General features: G+C 36.3%; 1 protein-coding gene across 39 annotated transcripts in view; it reads left to right on the forward strand.

Moving 5' to 3' along the window:
* The window catches only part of ANK2 (ankyrin 2), a 633020-nt gene that overhangs the window by 552404 nt on the left and 54941 nt on the right, over positions 1–25675 (forward strand). For 11 of the 39 annotated variants that reach the window (XM_032401030.1, XM_032401034.1, XM_032401024.1 and 8 more), the window contains 6 exons: positions 6093–6165; positions 13011–13155; positions 15337–15348; positions 19014–19116; positions 19767–19870; positions 24327–24362. In XM_032401030.1, the coding sequence (XP_032256921.1) occupies positions 6093–6165; positions 13011–13155; positions 15337–15348; positions 19014–19116; positions 19767–19870; positions 24327–24362 (473 nt within the window). The remainder of the gene's footprint in view (positions 1–6092; positions 6166–13010; positions 13156–15336; positions 15349–19013; positions 19117–19766; positions 19871–24326; positions 24363–25675) is intronic. The other 28 variants (XM_032401032.1, XM_032401050.1, XM_032401059.1 and 25 more) reach the window with 5 other exon arrangements.

Genomic DNA, 25675 nt, shown 5'->3' on the forward strand with positions numbered 1-25675 from the left:
GAGCATTTCCCCAATAAAAACCACTATACTTAGAAATCAAGTTTCTAGGTAAAAAGCTGACAAACAAATATAAAACATAATGGCATGTTTGCTTTTAGTTGGGGTAAGAAGTCATTGTCCGCATTAACTAAACAAGTACCCCCTTTGTCTAAATGGGTAATTGTATTGGTAATGTGTTTTGATGCTACCCTATTTTTACTTTCTGACTCTCTTAGAATTGATTCTTAGAACTGAGTTTTATTGTTTTGTGAAATTGAGTTTGGGGTGAAGGATTGAAAATATGAACTTATTCCTGTCTCTTATGTGAGCCTTCTTACTTTGCACTTCCTCTCTTTGGGAAGAGATTTTCATTCATACTTTTTTTTCACATAATGATATTAATGGTATTGAAAATGAGTATTTAGTGATTACAGATATGGCAGGCATTGAGGCTAGATCTAGGATTCAAATTTAGGTTGTCAGATTCTAAAGTCCATGTTCTTAACCACTCTGACATTACTGATCTTGGCTTTACTAAATGTAGCCTTTTTTTTTTTAAAGATTTTTTTTTATTTGATGGAGACAGAGATATTGAGGGCAGGAACACAAGCAGGGGGAGTGGGAGAGGGAGAAGCAGGCCTCCCCCCCGAGCAGGGAGCCCGGCACGGGGCTGGATCCCAGGACCCTGGGATCATGACCTGAGCCAAAGGCAGACACTTAACAACTGAGCCACCCAGGCACCCACTAAATGTAGCTTAACATGAATTTTGTGAAAGAGGTGTTTTCACCTAGTTTTCTATTAAAAACAACCTACCCAAATAGTGCTTTTGGTTGATTTCCATGGAGGCATCATATTCAATATTATTTTCTAAAGTGAATTTGGAATTGCTCACTGGTGATGGGCCAATATAGCACACTAGACAAATAATTATGTAAAATCAATAAAATTAAATTTAGTTTGATGTTATTACCATTTAAATGTAATTACAGTTACACAACTAACATACAAATCTCACATCATTGGATTTGTTCGATGTGCCTTTGAGCAGCTGTGTGAGTTCTCTTCCATCAAAGAAAGTTTCCTGTGTTAATCCTCCTTCCGAAGTTCTTTACCCCAAAGTATGAATAAAGTCATTGTGTAGGGGGAAGAGGAAGGCAGCAGTCTGTAAAGGAGAAACCACTGCTTCAGAAATTTTTGAGACATTTTGGAATTGTGGTTTGTTTCCTTAACCTTTGCTTTTCTAGTTTACTTTTGGGAACCCAGCAGGGAATATGAGGCAGTTTAGCATTCTCCCAGGATTACAGTCATTGTGTGTTTGCTGGAATGGGCATCAGAGTGCGTGGGACACATTTCTGGCAGTAGAAGCCACCAAGCTCAATTGCCTAAGGCAGTTTGGAAGACCGAGATAGTACTCACCCCTCTACTTATTAATCAGCTGTCATCGAGCATTTGTATTATTTGCATAATTTTGAAATGATCATGGTTTAAGTTGCATATAATCATTGATATGTAGACCCCAAATTACTAAAATAAAAATGACATCATAAATTGCTGAATAAACTACTAAAATAAAATGACATTTTATTTATATTACCATTTAAAGAGTGGGGAAATTTTTGACAGTTAAGAAATGTAAATATTCAAAGTCCTAAATCTTATTTGAGGCTCTAAGTCAGTTAAAATGGGAATCATAGAAATAGCAATGCAGTAAATCCACCTGAAGTCATTGGACACCTCTTGAGGTGGAGTCAAGATCTTTTCTTTGAATATAGGTCCACTGACTAGAAGGAGGCTAAATGATCATTCTTGCACAAAGAACATCGATATTACATACTATATCCTATAAAACCTATATCTTGATAGTATTCATCCTGTATATACATATATATTTTAAAGATTTATTTATTATTTTTTAGAGAGCATGCACGGGGATGGGGAGGGGCAGAGGGAGGGAGAGAATCTCAAGCAGACTCCCTGCTGAGCATTGATCCTGACACAAAGCTGCATCTCGGGACCCTGAGATCATGACCTGAGCCGAAATCAAGAGTTGGACACAACGGACTGAGCCACCCAGGCGCCCCATATTCATCCTGTATATTATCTTAAAGTGACACTATTCCGAGTGCAGAACCTTTTTAAACTTTTGACATACTTTTTTTTCCCTCATCTGCTTTCATTGTCTCAACTACACCTAATTGAGTACAAATTATTTTTGGTGACTCACCTTTGTTGAGATTTCCAAACCATTTACATTAGTTTTTGTAGAAAAATATTTACATACTGTTTAAATTATTATAGACATTCTATTAACATGTATAATTGGTATAAATACGTTTGGGAACAAAACCAAATTTAGCCTGTTGCCCCACTGATGGGAGCCATTGTGTGTGGGCATTAGAAGGTGGCATATTAGCCAAGATCACTCATCACGCTGGGGTGACTTGGTGAGTATGTGATACAAAGGAAATAGTTGGCGAGGGGTGCGGGCCAAGTGGAGGCCGGCTACGCACACTTTCTTTTGCGTAAAACAAACCAGATATTATCTATTTACAAACAGCACGTTAAGGACTCATGTTTTATTTTTTACATCTTTTCCACATCACAATAAATATTAAAAACATTATTAAGGCTTCCATCTATCCTATCCTATTTATATTGCCGTATCATCTGATTTAATTACATACTATTAAGTTTGTGCATAGTACACTACCCATTTTAACTTTGAAGTGGTTTCTAATCTTGACTATAAACTCTTAGGTTCTATAGCAGACGGAGTTGCCCCGTGATCATTTAATTATATCTTTGTTTTCTATGTACTATTCAGATGCATTTGTATAAAACCATATTTATATTTTGATAATCAAGTTTTCAAAGTTCACTCCATTTTAAAGGAAAATATATATCTCTTATAACATTACTCATGAGTAGGAAGACTTATTTATCATCCATTCAACAAATATTTATTGATGGTCTTCTAAAGGTCAGTGCTACATCATGAACAAATGCATACTCACTACATTGCATATAGAGGGCATTTTTATGATCTATAAGAGAAAAATATCTGTGACCAGTGTGATCACTGTGTGGTACTTTTTCTGTTGCCACATATATTTGCTGGTAATAACTTTGATAGTATTCAGTGACCAAACTAAAGCAATGGTATTTCCACTCTTAGAAATTCCAGTCCACTCTTAGAAATTCAAGGAAATTATAGTCCTGTTATCAGTGTCTGAAAATATAAATTAAGTATGTCAGGCAATAGAACTTATTTAAAAAATATTTCCATCACTTATTTTCAAATAGAGAAGCATCCTCTTGTGAAATGTTTCCTAAGAAGGGCAAATACTCTAGAACATCTCCGTAAAATAAACTTTCTGGTGTAGTCTAATATGGTAGATATCCCTTCACATGTTTGAATCATTTTATTTACACTGAGAATCTTATAAAAAAAAAAAAAAGTTTCAGAAAAAGCTTAATAGGTTATCATTAGCTTAATAGGATGTCACTGTCTGTCCTATATTTTAAATGCAAATCACTTTCTGCAATTTATACACTTTTCCAAATGGGTTGCAATTTGAGCTGCATGATAGATCCATCTGAGCAACTTTTTCATAGCTGAGCCCTCAGGGATTCTGACTTAATTGTTCTGTGATGGTATCCAAGTGATGGTATTTTAAAATTTTCTCTAATAATTTTAATATGCAGCTAGAGTTGAAAACCATGGATATAGAACACAGGTTTTATTTTATCCATGTTAAATTTATAAATTAATTACTATTAAGATAGGTAAATGAGGGTGGTGCAGTCGGTTAAGCATTGGACTTGGTTTCGCATCAGGCCATGATCTCAGGGTTGTGAGATTGAGCCCCGCATCCGGCTCTGCGCTCGGTGCGGAGTCTGCTTCAGATTCTCTCTCCTTCTACCCCCTCCTGCTCATGTTGTCTTTCTCTTTCAAATAAATAAATAAATCTTTAAAAATAAAATAATTAAGTGATATAATAGTCTTCTTAAGTTTAAGAAATACTTATTGACCAGCTATTATTATGCAGAATTTTTAATGGATGCTTTTGTCTTTCCTGAAGTTTAGTTTTCAGTGAATAAGACATTACAGAATTATTTAAACATCATAAGCAACATGCAGGAAAGCTGAATTCAATACTTCAATCTCCAACTGTGCCTTCATCGGGATAACATGAGACTTTCCTTACTTTCTTGGTTTCTTCCCATTCTTTAATTGTTTTATCACCCCAAAGAAAATCTATTTAGTTGTTATGTGGATTTTACGTATATTTGCCTAATTTTGTATCACTGATGTATTTGATATATATTTGAGAAGCACCTGCTAGGTTTCAGGTTCTGTGGAAACAAACTGACTCTTCAATGACTCACTCTCTCATGTGGGAGCAGATAAAGCACAGACCATTGTGTATGGTGTGGTGTATCCCGTGTCATCAGATAATCACAGTGAAACAGACTCATCAGGGAGGATTGGGGAATGTCTCTCCAAGAAAATTACATCTACTATGAGCCAAGAAAAGAGGTAGAAGAATATTTCTGGTAAAGGAAAGAATATATGGAAAAACTTAGAGGTGTAAGAGGATGTGACCTGGGGACACGGCTGCAGCATGGAGAGAGAGAGAGGAGGCCTCCATGCCTCTCCTTACTACATCACCTGGCTCTTCTGAGCCACTTTGTCTGGCTTGTTTTCTGAGGAAATGGGGAATAACTGAGAGGGCATGTAGTGTCACATTATGGTTTCATCAGTCCCTCTTGACACACGGATATTATACAGGTAGATGTGAATATATTTTCAAAGTAGTTGAAAGTCCTCGTAAATCTATTTGAAGTTCTCTACTGCTTTTGGAAAGAAAAGAAGTTGGTGCCATTCAAAAAAGTCTGTAGTGTCCATGTAGCAAAGCTTAAAAACCTAAGACAACCTGTTTACCCCTATATTTTAGTGACTTTAGTTGAAGATTTGACTTATTTTGAGAGATTAGGTTTTTAGAGTTCCCGTAACGATGCCACTCAGTGCACTTACTACATTTTCAGTGCAGACACTAGAGATAGGATTTGAGACTTGACAGTCTGTAGGTGATATTTAAAGTAGTGTGATTTGTTTTGTGTTTGTTTGTTTTTTTTTTTAAATCACTGTGGTATCCCTGGTTGTCTAAAACAGTGCCAGCATGTGGTAGGTGCTCAAAATGTTTCTTGAGTGCCTGAATGACTAAAAAGTTCAGAGGCTCTTCAGTTTTAAGATGAATTTAATATTGAATTACAATTATAATAATGATGTTACACTAGCTGATATTTATTGAGTGCTAACATAGTCCAAGCACTGTTCTTAGAACTCTTATGTATATTATTTCATTTAATCTTCATAACAATTTTATGAAGTAGTAGTATTATCCCTGTTTTATAGATGAGAAAATTGAGAAATAAGGAACTTGTTAAGAAATGACAAAGTTAGAATTCGAACCCAGGCAGCCAGTCTCCAGAATCTGGTCTCTTAACCTTACATCGCCCATCAGGAATGGAAGACAGGCAACTCTGGGGTGCCTTTGTGGAAGGCGAATAAACAACAAACCAGAATTGTAGACCAATGAAACGGTCTACAATTTGACTCTCTACTCTTGATCCTCTGATCCCAGAAGAGATGCATCACATTTTCCGCCCAAATAGTTTGTCTTTCATATTGTTTACAACTTCTTTTCCAATGGCTTTGTTTTTAATAAATTACGTATGTTCATTGCTTCTTTTTAAAGCTTTTCTGGAGACATTACTTAGTTCATTTAAGGGAAGCCCTGAAAACATTCGTCTGCTTTCTTAATATGACTAATTATTAATGCCATCATTAAAGAATTTATTTTTCAAATAGGAACTCAAAATAATGAACTTCTTCTTGTACAACTTCACTGGAGTCAATCATCATTTATCTTCAGAAAGAACAAATGAATTTTCATGGAACAGAATAAGCTTCCAGAACATACATGTAGGAAGATGAAATGATCAGGGACTGATGGCTTGCTGATGCTATCCACGTGACCTCGTCTGTGATTCTTTTCTCTTTTGTTTGATTTTAACTTGCGTATTAATGATTTTTTTTTCTTTCCAGACTATCACTGAAAAACACAAGCTAAATGTTCCTGAGACGATGACTGAGGTTCTTGATGTTTCTGATGAAGAAGGTAAGATTTTTGTTTGGTCTTCATTGTCTTACACAAAGACAAACCATCCTCTTCCTCAGGGACTAAGCTGGTACAGTGGGTGTGGGTGACAGCCTCTTAACATTTAAGGTCACTTTTTCACCTCTGTTTCAAAACACCTACTTTTGTCCTTTGGGGAAAGAGGATAGTGATTAGTCTATTTTCAATGGGTATTATCTTTAATGTCTTACTAAATAACAGAACTGGAAAAAGGGGAAAGACACTGGAAATTGGCCATCTGTTAAAAACACCTACCTGATAATACAATTATTATTAATACGTGTTTTAGTTATGTTAACATACTTTTTTAAATTAAAATGCCTTAAAGTGAAAGACTTTGAAGTATATTCTCTCAATGGTATATTGAGAAATCTCTGTTTCTGATTGGTTCAAATGATCAGAATAAATCATAAGTCCAGAGGAGAGGAGGCTTAGATAAGGTTAAAAATAGCATGTAAGTCATACTAATTCAACGTAAGAATTTGATTCTTTAAGTCATAAAATATGCTCTGTATAGTTTTAGAGTTGATAAAAATTATCTAAGGTAGTGGATTTCAAACGTTGAGAAGCCTGTTGCTCTAAAAGGAGTACAAGGGACTGCCTGGGGTGGGGATGGAGCATTGTGCTGCAGGTCTGTCCCTCCACCAGGGTTTCTGGCTCCTTACCTCTACTTCAGTTAGAGCAGTTGACTTTTCTTGAACAAAAAAATCTGCCAAAAAATCATGAATGCAGCAAATGAGGTATGTAGCCAAATTTCAATAGTACAGCTTTTGGTCAAATGTATATGTTTGAAAAATTATTGCCATAAAGAATAATACTAGTTAAAACTTGCCACACACTGGAGAAGGTCCAAACACTCCCCACTGCAGGCAAAGAGAAACTCTGCCGAGACTAATCTGAGGGAAAGAGCAGCCAAAACCCAACAGCAGAGTGCACACAGCACACACCAAAGACACTTCCTGAAGCACCAGGCCCTGGACAGTGTAGGACCTCTTCTTCTTTTTTTTTTTTAAAGATTTTTTTTTCTTAATTTTATTTATTTGTCAGAGAGAGACAGAGTAAGAGAGCACAGGCAGGGGGAGCAACAGAGGGAGAGGGAGAAGCAGGCTTCCCGCTGCGCAGGGAGCCTGATGCGGGACTCGATCATGGGACTCCAGGATCATGACCTGAGCCGAAGGCACTCGCTTAACGACTGAGCCACCCAGGCGCCCTCTATGACCTCTTCTTAATACAGCATTACTCTCAGGAGCAGGAAACCTAACAGGCTTTCCTAATACACACAAGACAGAGATCTAGACAAAATGCCAAGATGGAGGGACTCATCTCAAAAGAAAGAACAAGAAGAGGGCACGGCCAGGGATCTAATTAAACCAGATATAAGTAATACGCCTGAACCAGAATTTAAAATAACAATCAGAAGGAGACTAGCTGGGCTTGAGAAAAGCATAGAAGACACTAGGGAGTCCCTCACTGCAGAGATAAAAGAACTAAAAAACTAGTCAGGTTGAAAAGAATAGTACTATTCTCAATAATAATTGCTTTTATTGAGAAATAGTAAAAGTAGATTTTTAGGTTCTTCAAGATGTAATCAGAAGGTGAAATTTTACATTGAGGTGTCGTTATTTGGAACTAGTTCGTTCACCGATTGGTAATAGGCACTGAGTTATCTCAGCTTTTGTAAGAACTTATGACAAGAACGAGCAAATGTTTGGTCAGTGCGTTATTATAAGTAAATTAATAATTGCCAAAGTTAGCATTTCCAAGTATTATAATAATTTTGTGTTCCATCCTAATACTTGCCAGCTAATTTTAGTATTCATATATGCACATCATATTTTGTTTTGTGGGATCATCTTTCTTAACAGCCTTTAAACAGTTCGGTGACAACTTTATTGATGGGGAAGCACTTAGTGATTCAGGTACCTTTAGAGGAAGTTATTGGAGTGAAAGCTTTGCTTTTAATTTTTCTTAACTGTATAGAAGCAACTTGCTTAATATTTAAATCTGGGTGCCTACTACTAATCTGTTTCTTTTGAAATAGCATGGAGTTGTATATGTATGCATGTGAGTGTGTAGATTTTATTAACTTGGAAGCTTAAAGCCATAAATTGCTTATCCTATTAATGATTTTGCTGCTGTTGTTGAGACCTATTAGTATCATTAAATTATCTAATGAGCATCATATAAATATTTTACCAAAACTAATCTCTCTTCTAAGAATACACAGAGAAAAAAATAATTCTTTGTAAGTTGACATTTAACTACCATGAACCTGTTAAAATTAAGACTGCTTGACTGAATGTACTTCGTATCATTCTTGGCTGAAGATAAGTTTTAGATGTGGTTAAAAAATATGTGAAATTGATAGTTATAATGTGATTTTTGAAGGTAGCTAGGAATAAAAATAACCCTTAAAATTATTTAGGAGGAGCTTCAGCATATAGGGAAAAATGAATAATATAAAATATTCTATCTACCAAGAAGGATCCAAAGTGCATGTGGTATCACTTGAAGCAAACTTCTTACATGCAAATCTAAATTTATAAATCAAATAAATTAGAGTGATTATTTAATTTAAAAATAGTTTATTTCCTAAATAATTGTTAAATAATTCCAATGCCAATGCATTCAAAGTATTGAGTGGGATTAAAGAAATTCCATTTATATAAAATAGCTTTTTGGACCTGCTCATTGCCTAATATAAGATCTAGCTATAATATCCTGTATACTTTTATTAAAACTGTTATAGATTAGAGTTTTTAGTGATAAAAAGTCTTGCTTTTAGAGGAATATTGGCTAATGATCAAGAATATCTTTTATGGTGAGAGAAGAAGCTTTGCTTCCTTTAGACCTAGCCAAAACCTTAATAACACATTTTTCCCCAGAAAGAAATTCAAGTTGAAAAATTTTTATGTATACGATATATTTGAGTATTGTGAAGTGACTTTTAGTGCTAAGAATTAGTATAAAGAAATTTGTCTGGTTGTTATTGCCAACCCTTCAGTGTTTTATGGGCTTAAAATGTTTTCATGGAACCTACCATTCATATGGACAAAGTGCAGCCACATGTATTTTAAAGGTATTAGCCAATTCTTGCCTTTTTTTTTTTTTTTTTACAGCTCTTCTGTTTTGATAGTTGTGTGTATTATCAATACTCAAAAGAATATTCAAGCCAAGTATAGATGTCCTTTCAGGCTAACTTGGTATAGTAATCAGGATATCCGCTCATGAATCCAATCAACAGATAGTAAAAGTGATGTTACTACTGTGTGTAAAGTTCTATCACTGCTACCATTGGGACATCAGAGGTGAACACAGGGCATGCCTTTATGCCTTTATAGACGGGGAGATAATGTAGAAGTTAAATGAAGTATAACAGAAGGCACTATGTCATCCACTTTTCATATCTGCCTTGGGAGCTAGGGAAGGAGAGACCTAGCACAATCCCGTGGACTTGCCAAAACTGAGAGATTAATAGGAAGGTGACACAGGTTTTAGAGAGTGGGGAAGGAACAGTATGGAAGGTCCTGAGAGGGGAAAGCACAAGAGAGAGACACAGAGTGGCAAAATAATCCAGTCATTCGATTTGGCTCATGCATTAAAACATACTGGGCTTCACTGTGAATGTTTGAATTCTTAACTGAGAAGTGTGGGAAATTAGGATATATTAAACATTTTGATTAATGATTGAAACAAATCTGATTTTCACAAAGATTAAACCAGCAGTGATACACTAAAGGAGTGTATTAGGAAGAAATTGGAAGGAAGCACATATATTTGACAGAGGAGAAAACATTTACTAAACATCCACAATGCTAGGTGCATTGTCTCATTTAATTCCCATAGCATCCACATGAGAGCTAGGCTATTGATTTCCCCTCATTTTTTTTCAGGTGAGGAAAGCTCACCTGAACAGGACGAGACTAAGACTTAAACACATTAAGTAGTTTGCTCCACAGTACACAGCTATTAAGTGGTAGATGGGGAATGTAAACCCAGTATGAAAGCTGTTATAATAGCTCGGTCATACTATAAATAAGTCCTAATGGAACAACATGGCAGAGAAATGGAAGGAAAAGATAGAAATGGGAATTCAACCTGAGAGTATTGTACCGTGCAGATGAAAACACAGCTGTAAATGTAATCCTCTACATCTTCATAGGATCATGAGCTGAGCCCTACCTTTGCTGACTCAGCTCCACAGCAGTAAGTTATATGGTGGGGCTCAGGGGTGATAACACTTATGTAACTAAAACACCTGTAGAAATGTGACCCATGTGTCCCACATACTCAAAGGTTTGTGCATGGATGGTTTGTACAAACTCCTCCACTGGTTCTCTGGAATGATGTGTACTAATGATAATCAAGAGAACTCCAGAATGGCTGAGTGTTACGATGAAATGTAGAGGAACCATCGATTATCTCCTTTTGTCACACTTTGGCTGTGAACTCTTGACAGTGGGGCTCCTCACTTCCTCCTTGTATGACATGACCGATACTTCATCTAACTATTTCTTCCACTTTTTCATAAACAAGAGTAGAGTTAGTCTTCCCAAATGTTAACAAGTTCACATATTTTTTTTTCTGGAAATAATTTAGACTTATATCCAAACCAGACAATGCCTGTGTTTTGGTAAACTAATTCAGAGAATTGATCTTAGAATTTTTTTTCTCCCAGAAATAAACAAAGGGGTACCCCAACTTATTTGACTCATAAAAATACTCCTATGTAAAGATTTACCAATTACATAAGAGGAGGGAAGTAGTAGAAACAATTAAGTCCTACAAGGCTTATAGTAAGATGTCTAGCCTTGATTTGATCACTGTTTAGACACTAACTTTCTTCCTGGACTTTTTGCCATTGCTCACCATCATGAATGTTAACTTTTGCCAAGTTACTTCGGGTAGTATTCTCTAAATAAGTAACGCGTATTACTCTTTTATTCTCAGTTTTTATTGCCCTCCATGACCCCTTACACATGAGCCTCTCACCTAAAGTAGTGTCAGCCTCTGCCCATTAAAACTGAATCCAAACAAATGATCAGCTCCAATTCCTTCTTCAGTGACTCCTTCTCCAGCTTCACTGAATTTCCTAGGAATATCACAAGAAATTACCACAAACTTGGTGGCTCAAATTTATTCTCTCACAGTTCTGGGAATGAAAATTTTATGGCGGGACCATACTAACCTCTGATACTCTAAGGAAGAGTCTTTCTTGTCTCTTCTAGCTTCCAGTGGCTGTCAGCGATCCTTGGTGTTTGTTCCTTGGCTTGTAGACACATCACTCCAATCTCTGCCTTCATGTGGCATTTTCCTCTGTGTCTCTGTCTAAGAACACTCTGATTGGAGTTACCCAATGTGATCTATCTCACACAGTAGTTGTATGAATTAAATAACATATAAGAATGTGTAATCAAGTGCCAGAATATACTAATTGCTACCTATTGTTTTTATTAATACAAAATGGCGAAAGTGTGACACATCAGTGAAATATGAGCTCAATTTCATTTATGCAAAAATATATATATGATCTTAAGATCATATATATAGACAAACAGTGAAATGTCAAAGACATATATCTTTCTTACAATTCTTTAATGCTGTACCTTTATAAATTAGTGCTATTTAGAACAATTATTTGAAACAAATGAGTATAGAATAATGAATATTTAACTTAGTTTATAGGAATGAAGTACATTCCTTCAAATTGTCCTTTACATAGATCATCAGGCTTAAAGTGTGTGATTAGTGTCTTAAGGAGTCATCAAAAATAGTTTCTCTCAGCTATATTATTTATTTCTCCATGTCAGCATATTAATGGCATACAGAGCACTTCTGTGAATGAGGTATTACTTATTGACTCACCTGAAAAAGATATTTTTGAAAGCATTCTATTCCTAGTCACAGGCAGGGAATGTACCCTTACCATTTGATCTTCTAAATATGAGCTACCACACTTAGTCATCTCTTTCTGCCGCTACTTGATTACTTAATTCTCTATTTTCCCTATCATTCACCTTTGGGAAGCCACCTAGTTTCCAACAAAACATCCTTTTTATGCTCTGTAATGTTTTTAAAATTAAATTCCAGGTTGTTTATTAAAATGTCACAATCTGCTCACTTTGTTCTAGTATTCTTTCCCTAATGTGCATATCTTGTTAATCCTATAAATCATATCCCTCCACATACTATATCACATATTTTAGAGCAGTAGATATTTCTTTCTATTTTTTGTTAAGGTTTTATTTATTTGAGATAGAGATAGTGAGAGAGAGCACGAGCCAAGGTGGTGGGGGACAGGGAGAGGGAGAAGCAGACTCCCCACTGAGCAAGGAGCCCGATGCGGGGCTCCATCCCAAGACCCTGGGATCATGACCTGAGCTGAAAGCAGCCGCTTAACCGACTGAGCCACCCAGGTGCCTGGAGCAGTAGGTATTTCTTAGCATATTGCCAATGACACGAAGAGACTGTTAATGCCAGACATTATGTACGAAATTATTGGAACTATGTCTAGAAGTTGAGTAGTCTACATAGTGGACTATGTTAAATAGTACAAGGTATAAACCAGCTATGGTAAAAAAAAAAAAAATGAGTAAAGAAAATGGATATTAAGAGAATTACAATTCAGGTAATTCTTTCTTCTTGGTAAGCAATTGGAAAATGGGTCAAATATTGTTTCTCTAAGTTTTAGCACTTTGTGGTTGCATGTGTTCTGTTTTCTTCGGGTGTGCGGTGTTCCGGTGATGTCCACGCTATTCTGATGTTTTTTCATGATCATCATCCTATTTTGTAGTTAATACTAATACTAATCCTCTGATTGCTTCAAGGTGATGACACAATGACAGGCGATGGGGGAGAATACCTTAGGCCCGAGGATCTGAAAGAACTGGGTGATGACTCGCTACCCAGCAGCCAGTTCCTGGATGGTATGAATTACCTGCGATACAGCTTGGAGGGAGCACGCTCTGACAGGTATTCACCTAAAGCTGACATTGGTATCGGCCAGAAGGCAATGCAACACTTTTTCATGATGATAATAAAAAAAAGTAGACATAATTATTGATACTTAGCAGGTTCTGCCCTACTCTCGGCATGTTGTATCTCGAGCAACTTTAAGTGCCTATTTTAAAGAACAGGAAACTGAGGCCCAGAGAGATTAAGTAACTTAATAAAAGTCCAACAACTAGTAAGAAGCAGAGCAATGATAAGTAAAGAGCTCTCTACATTTCAGTATAGTGTTTGTAATCATTTACCACTTTTTTCTCTAGGCAATTAAAAAGGACTGTTTTACCTTATGGGTATTTTTGTTAGTGGCATAAATTCTGTGAATAAAAGTATGTTGTGAAGAAGGATGAAAAAGAAACAAATTCAGGAGGAAAATGCCTGAAACTGACTTTTTCATGAAAAAGAATTAGACCAAAATCCTCCAAGATCTTGAATACAAAAGCATCTGAGCAAAATCTGAAGGAGCACAGGCTTTATAGACAAATCTGAAGAGGTTCATGTCATATTCTGAAGTATAAAATCGATGTTATTTTCTGATTATTATTAACTAGCACAACTGGTGTTTGTTATTTTTTGAGGCAAGCTGAATAAGAACATCCCATGGTACCTCATCAAAGGATTGACTGCCAATTTCAGTTAACATATGGTTGTCCATATAGTGTAATGTTTTTCAGTAATCAGTAATCTTAGGTTTATAGTTTTAGTCTTGGCTGTATTCTAAGCTGTGGTTAACACATTCATAGTCTAAGAAATAAATACCTTAAAACGTAGTTAATTCTAAATGGATAATTAGCAAAAACAGATTTTTCTTGGGGTTTTTCCTTGAGCATCAGTGCCTCTTCCCTACTTTTTTTCTTTCTTTCTTTCTTTTTTTTTTTTTTGAACAATTCAGTGTGCATGTAATAAGTGCCTTTCTGGGCTGGCTTTGTGGTGGGTGCTAGAGATACAAATGTGACCAGGACATGATTGTTAAAATCATAGTCTGAGGGGATGTGAGAGAAACTAGGCTAGTGGGACCCACAGAGTACAACTAAAGCCCCGGGGCTCAGGTTTCCTGGAGGAGATGAGGCCAAACTGAGATACAGTGATGGGTAATGATGGTGAGGAAAGGTAGGGAGGGCATTTGAAGGCTTAATGAGATCATGAGCAAAGGCTCATGGTGTATGAGAGAAAGAATAGTGCAGTATTGGTAGAGTATAAGTGTGAAGGAGGGGAGATCTTGTCCGCATTTTGGATGGGTCCCTCTGACTGTAAACTTAAACAATGAATTTTAGAGGAGAGTTGTCAAAGGGCCAAACCTGGCAGTTGCAAACATCTGAAAAACTATTGTAGGAATATTAGCTGAAGCTGTTAAGAGAAGACTTGACCTTTAACCTTGGTGGTAGCAATCATGGAGAGAATTTGGGAAATGACAAATTTGAGAGCATATCTATGAGGTAAAAGCAGCCAGATTTGGTGATGGATTTCATAGGATGGGTGAAGAGGAAGATGGTTAGATTGACCCTTTGGCTTTGATGATGTAGATGGAGGGTGGTCCTTGGGGTCAAGAGAAGGAAGAGCCACTTGGGGTGAGAGTGGGGGGACTGGTGATAGGACCAGTGTTTTATATACTGGATTCTGACATACAGATAGATTTGGACATCACAATCTGAAATTCTTAGGAAAAGATTTCAAATTTCGATAAAATGAAATTTATGGCTTTACACAAATTCATAATAACCTATAAATAATCATATCACTATCAGAGAAAAAACCCTTCATTTTCAACATGGTCTATTTTATCAAGTTCTTGATCTGATCCTTTTTCCTTCTTTGAAAGTACTAGGTTAAGGAAACTTTAGAACAATACTTTCTATTCAAACGGGTTCATGGTATGATGATTCTACTTAAACTGAACACTTATCAGCATGTAAAGATGCGGATATGAAACAAACAAACCATGGTCTGTTCTCCAGGTCCACACTAGCATTTTGAGAACCCTAGATTGTATTCATGATCTCCAACGTGGAATTACAGGCAACATCTCATTTTCATGGATTTCTTGTTTCACTGATTTTTAAAAAATTTTCTTTATGTAATTCAATGGGAGTTTTCTTTTTTTGGTAACCATTTTTACTTTTCGTTATTTATTTGGTATGCTTTCAATAGTACCATGCCCAGGTAGGTATTAAATAGCATGAAAACACTGTGAAACTTCCTGAATACATTCACATTTCCCTGCTTTCTGTGTAATATGTGTGTGTGTGTGTGTGTGTGTGTATGTGTGTGTGTGTATGTATGTATGTGTTGGCAGGAGGTGCTTATATTCTAGAATTATGGATTTATTCTCAAATTAGGATTTTTATGTATTGAATTGAATAACTGAGCTAGAAGGGTGAATATATTACTAGAATACAAGTCAAAGACATGCCCCTGGCATGACTTTGTTTAACTGTCACAGCTCCACCTTGTGGTTGATGAAACATTAGCATGGTTTCCCCAAAGGAACCTCATCAGTCTGTGCATAGTTGGAGATGGTAGAAAAACCATTCTGATGCCTAAAATGTACATGGATGCAGGAGAACACAAATCAGAACAATTTAATGTACATGGATAAAAACATATCCAAGTTCTTATTAGTTAGATTTTGTGTCCATTTTATTTTATTATTGCTTACAAATTAAATTTAATGTGAAATGCAAAGTATCAATGAGCCACAGAAGCTTTTCCATGCAATAAAGCAAACACATTGAAATTTTTGGATATTCACTAGTTTAATAGGGTTCAAAAACTTCATTAATTGAACGTCTACTCCTACAGCTTACTAAGATACTGATTATTACATTTTTCAATGAAATTACAGACTACCTATGTCCACAGAGTAGTTTACTGTAGTGCAAAGAAGTAAAATTTAAGACCGTAACATAACTTTTGGCACAACCCTTCATTGAACAGCAAGTACAGACTTATACTCCTATAGATATGTGTTATTATAAATTTATTAACTGAACAGGATGACCTCTGACTTACCGAAAAAGAAATGTGTTGGATTGTAAAATATTTAACCTTGTTTGTAATGTTTTAAGTCAGGGTAGACTATTTTTTATCCAGAGACTTGAATTATTCCTGATGTTTGTGCTGGTCATTATTCCATTAGAATAATTTCTCTACTGCTGGAATATTCTAATTTTATTTATTTAAGTAAATTCTATACAGAAAAAAGAGCAGTTAGAAACTATAAACATTGATTAAGCATCCAATTAGTATTTTAGAAGGCAGTAAACAGTAAACCAGAATAAAATCATAGAAGTAGAGATATTTAGGCATAGTTCTAGCTTACTCCTCCTTCCTCCCTCCCTCTGTCTCTCCAACTTTTCTCACTCTCTGTCTCCATATCCTAATATTTTTCTCTCTCTACCCTAATCTCCTTTTTGGTTGTAAGTCAATTCTATCTCTTTCTTAGTTTTTCTTCTCCCTCTCTATTTCTTGTCTGTTGGGGCTTTAGGAAAGACAAAAAATAACACCGATACCCCTTTTCCCCACCTGATTCAAACCAATTGAGAGATAGACCTGGGTATCAGGTAGATAGATATCACAAACCCACCTTTATTACTGGTATATTGAGTGCAAAATGCAGCTCTGTGCTTGCAGCCAAATGAGCTGTTTCATACCTCATTCCTAAGTAGACAGACATCCACCCAGTTCTGGTCTCTCCCTGAGGGTGGCAATTGGGACCTGGCTGCCTCCTTTCAAAGTTTAGACCTTTACAGTGGTGGCAGTTACGTTGTGCGCAGGCATGTCTAGTCCTATATACCTCTTGTTCCTTATGCATTTGTTCATGCATATCAATTTAGCACCTTTACATGCATAAAGTTACAGTTCGGACCTTTGAATTCTAAAGCCATGGATAGAGATTCAAGGTTAGGCCAGAGTTAATCCTAGCAGGCTGCAGCCTGTTTATGAAGTGCACCATCAAAATCCAACTGCACACCTGTAAAACCAGCCCCAATATCAGCTGCCAGGACTAAAACCCCTACGGATGGTCTCACTAAGGCGTCTGGGCTGCCCCTGCCTTGGCTGTGTCCGGAGCCTCAGTCTTCTTCAAGAACCTATATAACATAAAATAGTGAATTACCGAATTATATTTAGATTTCGTTTTATTATAAACAAAAATTTATACAAGATCAGACAGTCAACTCCTTTAATTCATGTCACCTACCTTCTAATATTCCAGGTCTATTTGGGGGGCATAAAAACTACAGCAGAGGGCGCCTGGGTGGCTCAGTTGGTTAAGCGACTGCGTTCTGCTCAGGTCATGATCCCCGAGTCCCTGGATCGAGTCCCACATCGTGCTCTCCGCTCAGCAGGGAGTCTGCTTCTCCCTCTGACCCTCCCCCCATCTCATGCTCTCTCTCACTCTCTCTCTCAAATAAATAATAATTATATAAAAAATTTAAAAAAAAACTACAGCAGAATAGGATGGAGAAAGCCCTCAAGTACTATGATTGATCTACCAAATGATGATTTCCTCAAAGATAATTGAAGTTGGCTATATCAACAGCTCATAAAAATGACAGTATGTGGCTCACAAAATTAGGTCTATTTGCAAAATGAAAATAGCTTCTACTAAGAAATATGCTAACCTGACACTTAGTCCATAATTCTACAGTGCTTCACTGGCCAAATACCTACTAGCTGAAAGTAAATGAAACTTTGCTTCTATAAATATTGTGAAAGCTTGCATCTCTCTCTCTTTCCCTATGGGCTTTGGGCTACTATTTTGAATACAGATGTTTAATTCTTGGACTAATGTGTATAAAATACAGCTTGAGATATCAGTCTATTTGTCATTTGATCGTACAAATTGATTAGGAAGGAATGAACGGCACTTATGCAAATGTCAAGCTTTACCCATCACATTTGCATATATAATTCAGAACTCGGAAATTCAGGCTTCTCAAATCTATAAAGCATCAATTCCCAAGGCCTAAATCCCATGTTGAAGCCAAACCTCGTTTTCGGCTGTGTCTCTGGCGGTTTGTTTCTGTGCTGACAGATGTGTCTGTGTCCTGGGTTGGTGCTTAGAAACGGTTTCTTGTGCTCTTGCATCTTATTGCCACAGCAACCAGCACTCTTTGGTGTCTCACTCACCACACAGAGGACATGCAAAGGGGAACAATGCTGCCCTTTGAAAGCATTGTTGGAGACACCAGAGACAAACAAGAGGAACTGCACTTCCGCAGGAAGCATGCATCTGGCCACAGTTCATTTCACTCTGTACCTTCCAGGGGAAGGCACCCATGGTCAGTCATTCGCAGTTGGAGAGGAGGAGAATGAGGCATGCGGAGAATGGAAAATGAGCGAGGATGAAACCCATGCTTCCTTTCTGTTCTTTCCGAGGCGGGTCTCGTTCCTCCCCCCTTAATATTTTGCTTAGTTGCAGGGAGATTGACATTTACCACAGATTGAAGCAGTCTCTTCTGGCATAATTTCCTGTGTGAATCTCTTGTCCTGGCAGTAAGTGAGCTGCTGGTTTCAAAGATTTCTGGGGAGAAAATAAATCAGATTAGAAGTATCAGATTTTAACTTCTGGATTCCCTTGTGCCCTTGCCATTGAGCGCTAGGAACCAGTCAAAAGATGTGTTCGTTTAGGTGTTGGACAGAGAGGGAGGGCAACACAGAGACCTGTGTTTCCTTCTCCCGCGGTGGCAATTCATGTACCCCTGGAAGTTGCACTGTTAGCTAATAGCGCGCTTTTTTCACTCTCCTGCTCGGCTCATCCTTCCATCCTCCCAACCCTGCTCCGGCTGTTGGTATATGACCATGGCCTCCTGCCAACCTACCAGCCTCCGATCCTTCAGTTCCGACAGGTCTCACACCCTGAGCCATGCCTCTTACCTGAGGGACAGTGCCATGATTGACGACACAGTTGTCATCCCCAGCCACCAGGTACGTGACTTTTTACTTTGTCATTTCAGCTTTCTGGAGAGCTTTCGGACGTTCCCTGTTGCCGGAAATGTCCAGAGAAAGTTTTTCCATCTGAAAAGAAATCATCTTAATTCAGTTGACGACCTGGGCTAAGAGTTTGAGGGCTTTTCTAAAGTGATATACAGCTTGTTACTTCAGCTCTACCGAATTCTTCTGTGGAGATTATGTATAAAAATTAACGTCTCTATAAAAATCTCTGTTAAAGGAAAAAGTGAGATGGGGTGCATTTAAGATAGAAAATGAAAGGTACAGGTAAAAATACACCTTATATTTAAAATTGTTATCTGTTATCAGAAAACTGTTAGAGGTTGTTATGGAATATTTTAATCTTAGGTGTGATTTTATCAGTTTCAGCTGGTTGGATATAGAGAAGTAGATGTGAATACCTACTCTCTTTCATGATAATTACACAAATGTGGTCTTAGGTCGATAGTATAATTTAAATGGGAATGTATTATAAAACACATTTTAAATGGCTTGGTCTTACATCATATTTTTACATGAAAAGATGGTAATATCACCTTCCTGTGATAACTACTTTTTAGAGTTCACTATGTTTTATTTAATTGAAGGAAAGTATTTTTATTAAATCCAGTGTTCTTTGTATTTAGGTGTCAACTCTAGCCAAGGAGGCAGAAAGGAATTCTTACCGTCTCAGCTGGGGCACTGAGAACTTAGACAACGTGGCTCTTTCTTCCAGCCCTATTCATTCAGGGTGAGTAAATCAATATTATGTATCCAGATCAAGAGGTAAAAAGAGATGAGCGTGAAAATAACAGCTTTGTCCCGTAGCTTTAGCTGATGGCTAGCTTACAGGGGAAGTGACCTTTGTTTAAACTTGTAAATAACAATGCTTTATCCAGTGTGGACTCTACCTACACAAATGGACGAGCAAAAAGGGTTGAATTTAGCATAGAAAAACTATTGTTTTAAAATAACTAGTAGAATTGCATCAGACAGCTTGCTAACTAACCAGAATATACCAGTGGGCTCCTTACTATTCACATTTTGTCTTAAAGACATCTTAAAAAGAGGAGCAGGATCATTTGGTTTCTAGAAAGTTCTATGTACTAAGATTAACTGACTAGTTTAATAAATGCCTTTCCTCACATATTCATGCATTTAAAACAATGTCTACAGAAGTTTTAATCACAAAGATATATAGAGGAGTTCATATGCTGTTTGAAGTAGGGATATACCAAAAAGGGAAATTTGAATGCAACCAGTCAGGTTCTCAGTCACCTTCTAAAAGTCATCCAGATAATATGTAAGTCATTACTTAAGAAATGCTGCCTGTTTGTATAAACTCATTAAAAAGTAGGACTTTGAGTTAATAATTTTAAACATACTTAAAGATGTTTGTAAGGTGTAAGAATTCAATTATGTAGAAAATAATTTTCTTAAGGATTTTAAATTGTAACCCTCTTCACAATTGGTTTTTCCCTTACATTTTGGTAGTTTCAACTTGTATAGTAATTTTATTATTATATATAAACCTTAAAAATATTTTTCATTTAATCACTTTCATTTTCATTTAAAAAAGCCCCACTTGTATTTTATCTGTGCAGTACTTTGATATAAATTACTATCCCAAACTCCTTATCCATAATCCCCAGAACTATTTTGAGTGGTGGGTGCTTTCTTGTTTTTATTATTCTAAAATATTCTCTCAGAAAAGCATTTGAAGATATTGTCATTACAAATTTGGGAACTTTTAGTCTAATTTTCTACTACAGGCTCATAGAATATAAAATTAGTTATACAGATATTAAAAATAATCATAATACTCTTTTCCTTGTTAAATAAGTAAAAGCCAGTTCCTGATGCCAGAGTCATTTCAAGGGAGTAAAAACCAAGTTAAACCTCATCCAAATTTACTAACATATTTTTAGGTATAAAATGAGATAATTAAAATCTGACATCTGTACATTATTCTAAGAGCATAACATTACATTCTGCTACTAAATTTCTCAACAGTGCTAAGGAGGAAAAGAGGCTTGGACCTACAGTATCAGGGGATAATAAAATCTAGAAACCGTAATAAAATATTTGAAGTCTATATCCAGCCTACAAAGTGACAAGATTATTTTAGGCAAAGTGTGATTACTATCAGTAGCCGAATTTGCAAGAGTCAAAGTGTTATCATAATACTCCAGTTTTCAAGATAAATAATTTACTTTAAAAAAGATTTCTTAAAGTCTTTTAACTGCTGAAGGGCAATAAAATACTCAGTTTAAGGACATCAATATACATACCAGTTGTATAAAACTAGATATATGCATAGATATATGCATTCTAGTTGATAACTTATGATGAAACAGGATCATCCAGTGGTTAAAAGTTAACCACTTGTTAAGATAAGGGTCTTTAAGCTCTTGTTCTGTAATAGACCAAATTTTCTATGAACTTCAAACATGATCATTGATTGTAAGTAATTTTCAACTCTGGCTGTACATTAGAATCACCTCAGAGCTTTAAAAAATATACCCAGGCCCCAACTCAAACCAATTACATCTGAATCTCTGTTGTTGTGGCCTGAGCATGGGCATTTTCTACAAGCACCAATAGTCCAAATATGTATGTTTTATGTATACACCGTTAGAAAGGAACAACTTTGCCTCATAAAGCTTTGCTTATTGGGGAGATCTAGGTAATTAACATATACCTAGTTCTCTCAAATGCTTTTTTCTTAAATCTCTTCCATTCACTTATTTGTTCTTCACACATTGTTGAATTCTACAAAGTACCAAACTTTATGCCAGGCAGTAAGGAAAACAGATAAGTAAGATCTAGCCCTTACCTTTAAGAAACACACCTCTCTATCGTTGAAAGATAATCCGTGGAAGAGAGATAACATGATGGTTAAGAGTGTGCTTTGGAGTCAGACCAGTCAGAATTCAGCTCCTGACCCTGACACTCAGTATGTGACACTGGGCAGGTTATGTAAAATATCTGAGTTTCAGTTTGTCTGTAAGATGAGTGTTATATTATGGACCCCAGAGGGGAGCTTTATGGATTAAATGCTTCTTAAATGATTAGCATTTTGCCTAGAAAGAATAAGTACTCAATAGATTATTTATATAACCCTCATATACATCTTCCAAATCCTTCACCAATTCCAAATCAGTTAAGCAGAATGTATTCTGAATCCTCTAAATGACAATACCACTATAGTACAATTCATAATGGTAATGTTGAACTTGTTATTTTTATCAGGTAATCTGTCATTTAGTTAGGTCTCTAGCATTTGAATGAACACAATGCAACAGATGACTCTAATGGGATGAATACTTACACTGAAAACACAATGATTTTGAGTGTCATGGTATTTGAAAGCTACCATGGTATTAAAGTATATGAATAATTTTCATAATATCATCTAATAATGATTTCTTTTTTTCAACTTGTTCATTATACATGAGGCACCTGTGTAGTAGTTTTTATATATTTTTTAAGGAACTAAGTTTTTCTTTAATTAATTGAGAGAATTCTTAAGCCACTTCAAAATCTGCCCAAAATGTAAGAAATAAATGATTTTTAGACAAAGGAGATAACAAAGTCAGCTTTTTTATGTACATGCCACTAATTTTGTGTATAATGTTCTATTTGATTCCATAAAGGGATTTTAGAGTAATAGAAGACACAGCTTCTACCAGTAGGCAGTATTAGTAATTTTCTTTTATTTTTCCATTGACTAATGTCGATGACTACAAAAGAGTAGGTATCAGTGCTTAAAATAATCTGTTCTGCCCAATATATACAGCAAATATCTGGCAAAAGAAAGGCTCACAGTAATATTTTTGTTTTTGTTCTTTGGATTTTGGATTGTGTTCCTGATTCACAGTCTAATCAGTTTCTAGCATCCCAGTCATGATCATACCAACATAAGCTTGGGCAAGAATTTGAATTTTATAATTCTTCTCCATTTCAGAAGTGCATAATGAATTAACAAATGAAAGGCACAGTTCCTAGTAATAGTTTTATGATTCATTTTAAGTGTTATTATTTCAATGGTATTATTTTTATAGTTCCTTAATGCCAGCCAAGTGCCAGCAATTAAATGCCACTTCATGATGTTATGCTACTAGAAGTCCATAAAAAAGGGATCTGTTAAAGGACTTCTTTTTCATAAAAACATGTTGACAATTTTGCTGTGAACCTAAAGCTACTCTAAAAAATAAAATCAGTTAAAAAAAAACCTGTGCAGGCAACTAGCTCAAATAGTGGAAGTTGATCTTAGAAACTCAAGGAAGTCAAGACTGTTTCTCATTTGACAGTATTAATATTTATCAAATACCTAGATCAGTTAATTTAGTTGTTTAAGTATTTCAAACACCCTAGTTTTTTTAAGGTACAGGAAAGTAAATTCCTTTGGATGAAGAAAATTATTTTCTAAGTGCAAAACAACTGTTCTGTAAGGTTGGATTTCTGGTCCATTCAGCATGTATCCTTTTGTATATTGTCAGGTGTTGAAAACGCAAGTGAATCGTATGAAAACTTACAGAAGGTTTTACAGAAGAGCAGACTCGGGTAGAAGAGGCATGAAAGGATTGTAAAGTGGGATTAGACAATATGACCAGTGAGGACAACAAACCACAAAGCAGGGAATGAAAGTCTTGAGAAAAGCACTCTTTGCATAGTTTTTTGTTACCTACTAGTAGGTAATTAATGTTACCTGCTCTACCTTAGAGTTGATGCTACTCTTTGTCATTGAAGCTAATCTTTAAATTGTGCCTCTTCCCTTTGTGTTTCTTTGGTAGAAGCCCAAAAGGGCATTACCATTATTTTGAAAGTATTAAAAAAAAGTGTGAATGAAAAGTTTGGAGACAAACTATGTCCATCAAATCGAAGACTCTGTGATGTTCATTATAAGAACCTTGACGTTTTGCATCCCTCCCCCAGCCAGTGTTGAATAAGGCTACAAATCCAAATCCAGTGACTTTATCCTATCCCCAGTTCCCTCAACTGGGAGTCACTGTGAACCCCCATACCTTGCTCTTCTCTCCGCATTTGCATAGAGCTATATCTCATTTGTATTTCCATCTTTTTTTCAATGAATACTGTATTGGTGTATAAGTAATATATTTCAGTTGAAAGTCACTTCTGATTTCCTTCTTTATATTTCACTTTATCCATTCCTTCTCTGTGCTAAAGTATCTGTTCTGTTGCAGCCGCTCCTCTCCATGTCTTGGTCGTGACAACAGCAGGTGAACTTCTGCATAATTCCTTCTCTGACCATGTGGCCTCCCCCTCTGCCTCTTTCACCATCGCCTTCTGCACATACCCTATCTCAGGATGCTTTAGTGTGAAGATACCTAGCCAGAGAGACAGAGAGAGATTTATTTTCTCCAAATTGTGGCCATTGCTGAATTCCCTTTCTCTCTGGTGGAAAGAAAGTGGGTACTTTTTAAAATTTCTTTGGAAATCAGGCGGGCTTGCACCAAAATTATTGTAGACCTACTGTGAAAGCCTGTTTTGGCCATGGGTCTCCACGTCTCCATTTCTTTTTTGAGAAAAAGTGCTACATAGAGCTGAAGAATGTCATTTCTGGCAATTATGCAAATTGGGTGAGCTATTTTAAAGTTATATTAAAGGTTATGATTTTAAGTGTCACTTAGCAGGGTTTTTTTTTTTTTTAAGCCATATTCTAGGTGACCCAAAGGCTGAAAGTTTATTAATAGTGCATTTCCTTTCTAGTACTGCTTTAAGTGCAACCTTTTGATATTTTGGAAATTGTGCTATAGGATGATGCTGGTCAGTGTTCTAAAAATATCTGTTCTTTATTATTTCAGTAAGGTTATTTTTAAAGGTTCTTATCAGACTGCTGATGCTAGTATTTTTTTTTTTAAAGATTTATTTATTTATTTGACAGAGAGAGACACAGCGAGAGCAGGAACACAAGCAGGGGGAGTGGGAGAGGGAGAAGCAGGCTTCCCGCTGAGCAGGGAGCCTGATGTGGGACTCGACCCCAGGACCCTGGGATCATGACCTGAGCCCAAGGCAGACGCTTAACAGCTGAGCCACCCAGGCGCCCTGCTAGTATTTGTATTATACAGTCATGCACCATGATACTACAGATTGTCTACAGATAAGACAATTTTTATTTTCCAATTTTGGAAATTTTGTATCCCTCCTTTTACTTTTTCTGAAACACACACTAAATATTATGTTTCTATACATGAACACAGTGAGTGATAAATAATTGATTTTAACAAATTAGAGCCAATTTTTTCAAAGCGATTTCCCATCAGTTTTTCAGTCTGTAGAATTCGGAGGACAAGGAAGGAATTAAGGGAATTACAGAGGAGAAAGAGCTCATGATGTTGTTTTCTCACATAAACCCAGAAATCAGATTTAATTTAAGGCCCTCTTGCTATGTATATGTGGATCACTGAAGCACCCTGAAGACTTTTTTTTTTTTTCCTATCTTCACCCAATAACTAACTCTGAATGCTGTAATCTCCTCCCTGTCCCCACCCCATGGTCCTGGATGAATTAAAAGTAAACCTGAGGATTAGTA

The sequence above is a fragment of the Phoca vitulina genome, unplaced genomic scaffold, assembly GCF_004348235.1.
Source record: "Phoca vitulina isolate PV1807 unplaced genomic scaffold, GSC_HSeal_1.0 scaffold3, whole genome shotgun sequence".
NCBI classification, from domain to species: domain Eukaryota; kingdom Metazoa; phylum Chordata; class Mammalia; order Carnivora; family Phocidae; genus Phoca; species Phoca vitulina.